Source organism: Crocuta crocuta, unplaced genomic scaffold, assembly GCF_008692635.1.
Source record: "Crocuta crocuta isolate KB4526 unplaced genomic scaffold, BGI_CrCroc_1.0 scaffold50, whole genome shotgun sequence".
Classification (NCBI taxonomy): domain Eukaryota; kingdom Metazoa; phylum Chordata; class Mammalia; order Carnivora; family Hyaenidae; genus Crocuta; species Crocuta crocuta.
This window is the reverse complement of record NW_027527428.1, coordinates 2,874,384-2,880,651: the sequence shown is the minus strand read 5'-3', so window position 1 is coordinate 2,880,651 and position 6,268 is coordinate 2,874,384. Positions and strand designations below refer to the sequence as shown.

The 6,268-nt window shown below is 60.2% G+C and overlaps 1 protein-coding gene across 2 annotated transcripts in view; it reads right to left on the bottom strand.

The window, feature by feature from the left end:
* The window catches only part of LLGL2 (LLGL scribble cell polarity complex component 2), a 22,041-nt gene that overhangs the window by 6,397 nt on the left and 9,376 nt on the right, over positions 1 to 6,268 (bottom strand). For both annotated transcript variants that reach the window (XM_077754533.1, XM_077754523.1), the window contains exons 3-9: positions 5,787 to 5,868; positions 5,397 to 5,512; positions 4,817 to 4,975; positions 2,900 to 3,062; positions 2,616 to 2,748; positions 2,250 to 2,304; positions 1,519 to 1,673 (exon numbers count right to left, since the gene is read on the bottom strand). In XM_077754533.1, coding sequence (XP_077610659.1) covers positions 1,519 to 1,673; positions 2,250 to 2,304; positions 2,616 to 2,748; positions 2,900 to 3,062; positions 4,817 to 4,975; positions 5,397 to 5,512; positions 5,787 to 5,868 — 863 coding nt within the window. The remainder of the gene's footprint in view (positions 1 to 1,518; positions 1,674 to 2,249; positions 2,305 to 2,615; positions 2,749 to 2,899; positions 3,063 to 4,816; positions 4,976 to 5,396; positions 5,513 to 5,786; positions 5,869 to 6,268) is intronic.

Genomic DNA, 6,268 nt, shown 5'->3' with positions numbered 1-6,268 from the left:
AGAGAGAGGGAGCCACAGAATCTGAATCAGGCTACAGGCTCTGAGCTGTCAGCACAGAGCCCGATGCGGGGCTCGAACCCACGAACCATGAGACCATGCCCTGAGCCGAAGTCAGACGCTTAACCGACTGAGCCACCCAGGCGCCCCTCAAAAAAAATTTTAAATAGATAGACAGATAGACAGATAGACAGATAAATAAGAAAGCAGCTCCAGTGGCACCTGGGTGGCTCAGTCAGTTGAGTGTCCAACTTCGGCTCAGGTTGTGATCTCACAGTTCCTCTGCTGTCAGCATGGAGCTCGCTTTGGATCCTCTAACCCCACCCCCACCCCCCACTTCCCCACTCACACTCTCCCAAAAATAAACAAATAAGAACAAGCTCCAAGTCCAGAAACATGTAGAGAAAATGACACGCCATGACCAAGTGGGATTTATCGGTCTGCAAGACTGTGCCAACATGTGAAAGTGAGCTAACGGAACCCATCACATCAATAGGCTAAAGTGAAATGCAGGATTGTATTGCTCCACGCAGGAAACGTATCTGACAAAAACCTAACACCTATTTATGATAAAAACCCTCAGTAAAATAGGAAGAGAGGGGAACTTCCTCAACTTGGTAAAGACCGTCTACAAGAAAAAGCTACAGCTCATGTAACTCAAACGAGTGTGAAACACAAAGCTTCCCCGCTAAGATCAGGACCACGGCGGACGCCCCCTCTCTCTGCCGCGTTATGAGTCCTGGTTGCTGCAGGGAGATGAGAGGAGGAAATAAAAGGCACTTAGGTCAGAGAGGAAGAAATAACAGTCTTTGTTCACAGAGGACGTGATCATCTCTGTAGAAAATCCGAAAGAATCAGCCCCAGTCCCGGCATCCTGAATCGGGTGTGAGGAGGGAAGAGGCAGAGAAAGGAGGGAAAGCAGGTTTGGAGTCTCCCTCCAAGCGGCCTTGCAGTGGGGAGGCTGGGGCCATGGGGAAGACAGCCCAGGGTGTCCGGAGCAGGCGGGAGCCCCTCACCTGGAGGCCTTGGCCTTGTGAGGCCAGACTCACCTGGGGGAGAGGCCCGCCCTCCTGGGAATCTCCCGCCAGGCCTCTTCTCCAGGTTTCGACATCACCCTTTCTGGTCTCGCCTGTCACCGATTTATGAGGCTGACTCAGGGCTTTGCCGTCTTGGCCCGGCTCCAGGAGGCCGGCTCAGAGCTGGCCCCACACGGCAGCCCCTGCCCCACCCCACGATGGGAGGGCTTCGCGTGTCTAAGCCAGGACGTCTTTGCCTCAGCTACGGAGCTGTTAAGCCCCACAGCCTAGATCTGCCTGTCTCGGGCTCAGTCCCATCAGAGCCGAGCGAGGGCGAAGAGAGTTCAGGGCGGGTGGGAGGTGTGGCCCGCCAGGACAAAGCCACAGGCCGGCAGGGGAAGGGGAAGGCCCTGAGAGGGGTGCTGTGGGGCTCAGGGGCTCAGGTGCTGGGGGGTTTGGGAACGGACAGGCCGCCTCCCCTCACCCACGCCCCAAGCCCACCTACCTGCCGCAGGGTCCGCCTCGGCAAGGACGGTAAAGTCGATGACACGGGAGGTGAAGTCGAAGGCGGTCTGCTGGCCGTTGTGGACCACCGAGATGCAGTGGCGGTCCCCGTAGCTGGCCCGCGGCATGCCCCCCTGGAAGATGGTGAAAGGCAACCTGGGGGGCACAGAAGAGCCGTGGGGTGGGCTGGGGCTCCCAACAGCCCCTGCAACAGCCACAGGCTGAGGTGGCAGCTTAGACTTCGCAGTGACCAGAGTGGCAGACCTGGGAGGGAGCCCTGTCTCAAGGTGGGTGCTCACTCAAGGTCCCCAGGAGGGGTGGGGGGGCCCCTCTCTCTTCCTGGCTGCAGTAACCCAGGAGAACTTGGGAGTGAGGTGGGGACACCCAGGCTGTGGTTCCTGAGTCTCTACNCCCCCCCCCCCTCCCCCACTCTTGCTTATGGGTCGGGTTTCCCTGTATTGTCTCTGTTTGAAGAAACAGGTCTCCTGCTGAAAGTCTGAAAACAGCCGATCTGAATCATCTCTCCAGGAGGGCGGAGGGGGGCAAGGTCAGAAATGTTCGCTCAGGAATTAGCCATGAGAGGTATGAATGATTAGCCCTCTCGCCCTGTGCTGGCATCTGAGACGCCGATGTGGGACCCCAAGGCACTCCCTGGACCCTGCCTCCCACAAGCAGAGGCCAGAGCAGCCCCCAGGAAGGCTGCGGAAAGGGAGACGGAGCACCGATACCTACCCTTGCTTGGTGATCAGCCAGAAGATCTTGGTAATAGCTTTGCAAGGAAAAGGACCTACAAGAAAAGGAACTGGCTTGAACGGACCCTCCACCCCCGTGTCCACGGGCCCAGACCCGTCAAGCCCACAGCCGTGCAGCAGATCGCAGAGGAGCCTCGCTCTGACGTCCCTCGAGAAAGCCACGACGGGCACTGGGAAAGCTGCTGCACAATTCTGGACAAAGCCTTCGCTTCTCTGGGCCCCGGTTTTGCTTCTAGGAGTTGGGGACCCACACCCCAATGTGGGGGAGACAGCCTGGGAACAGAGGACGTGGCTTTGCAAGCGACGGGGCGGGGCCAGGCCCCCGTTGGGTGGATGCAGCACTGACCGTAAGGCACACAGCTGCGCAGGGGCTCCGGGGGCCGGGCGTCACTGGACACGGGCCACTGGCAGTAGCTGCCGTCGGAATGGCAGCTGACCATCAGGCGGCCGTCCCGCTGCCAGCAGACGTTCTCCAGTTGCTTCGGAGGAAGAGAGGGAGAGCGCGCAGGCCGGGGTCAGGGTGGTGGTGCTGGTCCCGCAGGTCTCAGCACAAGGGCCTCAGGGCATTCGGGGCACCTCAGGGCGCGGCACCGCCACCGTGCTGGGCGCCACCTACCTGGTGCCACCTACCTGGTTGCTGAGGAAATGGCAAAGCACGCAGCTGCCCCGCAGGTCCCAGACAACGATGAGGCCGCGGCTGTAGCCGATGAGGACCTGGTTGGGGTCTCGCGGGTGCTCCTGCAAAGCTTCCACCATCTCAAACACCCGCCGGTGGCGGGCGTCCTCGGGCAACCTGGCGGGGGGTCGGGGGGAAGCACTGTGAGCCCCCACTGCCGCCATCCGCAGGGCAGGACGGCGCCCGTGGCCCGGTTGCACGTGGTGTGCGTGTGCCAGCGTGGGACGATCGCAGGGACAGAGAAGCCACGTGCGCAGCAGGACGGTGAGATACAGAAACCTATATACCCCGTATATCCACCTGCAAACACATGGGGCACTGCTATGAGGAAAGGCAAGAAGTGGCTTCCAGAAGAGTTGATGCGATCGTTGCCTTGGGGGAAGGAGGGAGTCGTGACTGGGAAGGGCAGCGGGGGCGCCTGGGAGGCTGGCAAAGTTCTATTTCTTTGCCCAGGGGGTGGCCGCAGGGCTGATCACTTTACAAGAATCCATGAAACCGCACATTCATATTTAGCGCATTTCTGTACAGAGGCGGTATTTCATAATAAAACAGTTTTTAAAACCCACAAAATAAAACTCTCTATATTAGTTGGCCTGACCTTGAGCTTTGTCCCCCTCCTCCTTCTCAGCGCCCGGAATGCTGATGTAAAGTCTGGAGGCGCTGCAGCCAACAGAAGACCACGAGGTGGCAGGCACAGGACCAAGAACCCACACCGAGGAGGGAGAGTAGGAAATGCAAAGAGCCTGGACCCCGAGGGCATTTTGTGCGCTGAAACCAAGCCAACCTCTCCTTTTAGATCAGGACTTACACTGGTGGGAGGGGGCTTCCCAGGGCACTTGGGCTGGGGGAGGCCCCCCCTCCCCTAGACTCCCACCAGCACGGAGTCAGGTGGGCACCCGCACAGCCACACGTGAGAAACAGGTCCTTCTGCTGTCCTGGCCACAGATGGGGCACCCAGGCTGAGAAGCCACCATGCCTGCTGACCCGCAAACAGTCCTGCTCTGACCGTGGTCGCGCTGACCTGACTCTGCCCTGCCGAGTGGCAAAGACAGACATTTGGGCCTAGGTGGACGCAGCCCCAAGTGGGAATCCTCCCAAGCCCTGCCCTGGACAGTGGGCCCCGAAGGACGTGAGCGCTTGGAAAGCCAGTCCTTTCAGGAACAGGGTCCCGTCCGCTCGAGCCAGAAGCAGCTCCCTGTCCGAGGACCCTGGTCTCCTCTCTGTCCCGTGAAACCGCAAAACATTCCGCCCCTGCCAGTCCTTCTTCTCCTCCCCCGGACCCTGACACCCTCTCTCCACACCCGGACCTCATCTGACCCCCACTCTGTTGCCGACACCACCATCATGGAGCAAAGCCTCCAGAATGATCTGAAGAAACTTAGGGGCTTGTGGCCGTCCGGGATTTTTGGCCATGGGGCCTGCATGCAAACAAAAACTCAGCACGGACTCCAAAGCATACACCTCACCAGGAGTTCCCCCACCTGAGGCGGCAACGTGAGGTTTGGGCACCCCCACCTGCCCCTCTGCGGAGCCCCTGGGGTTTTTGAAATTCGCGGTTATCAGTGCGAAGATCGCTGGACTGAGAATTGGTGACATTACAAACTCATTTTGAGCATCATTTTCCTCACCTTTACATGAAATGACATGTTATCCCCAAGAGCCCTCAGAGTGTATGGTGCTAACACATGGGGTGAGAGTCTCTCAATTTAGGGGACAGGTCGGGGGTGGGGGGCTGACAGTCTCTTCTCCCGTCCCTACAGACTTCCCAGGAGAGAAATGATGAGCTCCTGAGATACTGCTGGGACTCGAGAGAAGGCCATGCCCCTCTGGGGGGACCAGCTTCCCGAGGGCAGCGGGGTCTCCAGGCTCACCCCTGCAGCACGGCGTCCGCGCTGACGGTCCGGTCCTCCAGGGTGCGGAAGGCCGGCAGCTGCACCGCGAACACGGTGCCACTCTCGGTGCCCAGGTAGAGGAGCTCGCGGGAGGAGTGAGGCAGGACCACCGTGATCTGTGTGGCGCTGGGGGCGGCCCTGAGGATGAGAACGGCCGCCTGTCAGCTGACTGCTACTCAGGCAGGGGAGACCCCGGGGTTAGGACCCCCGACTCGCGCTGCCCTCAGCAGTCCCGGGAAAGGCCGTGGCCAGGGAAAGCAGGCCTGTGAGGTCCTTTAATGGGGTCCAATGTGTCTTGGGCCAGGACAAACATTTTGAGGATCTTCCGCTGAGACAGGAGACAGACAGTAGGGAGCTTGGGCTAGGAGCACACAAAACTCCCCAGAGCCTCCTGTGTAGACCGTGGGGCCGGAGGGCCCTGCTCTCCCAGAACACCTGCAGCTGTTCATGCGGCGGCTCGAACACCTGCCAGGACCACCAAGGGCTCCAGGGGACCTCCGAACGGTGATTCCACTCTGGAGCTGGGTGTGCAGGGAGAGGATGGGCACCAGGTCCTTACCCCGGGGGGCCACGCAGCGTGAAGCTCTCATCTTCCTGGAGCTCTGACACCCCGCCTCTGACCTTCAGGCTCCACAGATGCAGGCTGTTGTCATCCAGCAGGGTGACCAGCTGGCACTAGGGAGGGAGGGGACAGGAACCAGGAGTGTGTGGGCTGGCATGCACCGGGGCCTTTCACACTAGGGTGGCCCGCCCCGTGCCGGCTGATTCAGAGAGCCCCGGAACCAAAAGACCCTTGGCTCCTCTTAGGGTGGTCTGTGAACGGCAGCTGGGGGAAAGGGGGGTGGTCCCAGGCCCTCCCATCGGAACCAGACCCAGGGCTAGCAAATGCCTGCCTCTCCCCACCCCTTCCGGCTGATGTGAGAGTCAGAGGGTGAGGAGGGCCCCTCACCTGGCCAGGTAGGAAGTGGATCTGCACCACAGCGTTGTTCTCCCGGTGCAAACCCATGAACTCCACCCCTGGGGCACCGTAGCTATGAGTAGCAGGCTCAGGAAAAGCTCTAGAAGGCAGGACACCACCCTCTCCCACCCAAGAGCTAGGACCTCTGGGCCCATGAGGCAAGGAGTATAAATGCCTCAGCAGCACAGAAGGGCTCGCCCTCCTCCCAAACGGCACTGACCAGGACCTTGGGTTGGGAGAAGACGGCAGCGGCCCTGGCCTGCGGGCCCTTGGCCAGTGGTGACGTGGCCCGAGGTGGAGCCAGCTCCAACCAGGGAGAGCTTTTTCAGCCAGGCAGGTGGGGGTGACACCCTAGAAGGCTGAAGACTTATCCTGGTAACTGCTGGGCTGCTTCCTACACTCCCCACCCACCCCCGCACCTGAGCTGCAACAGACCCATCAGCTACCACAAGGTGGCACCTGAGAAAAGACAT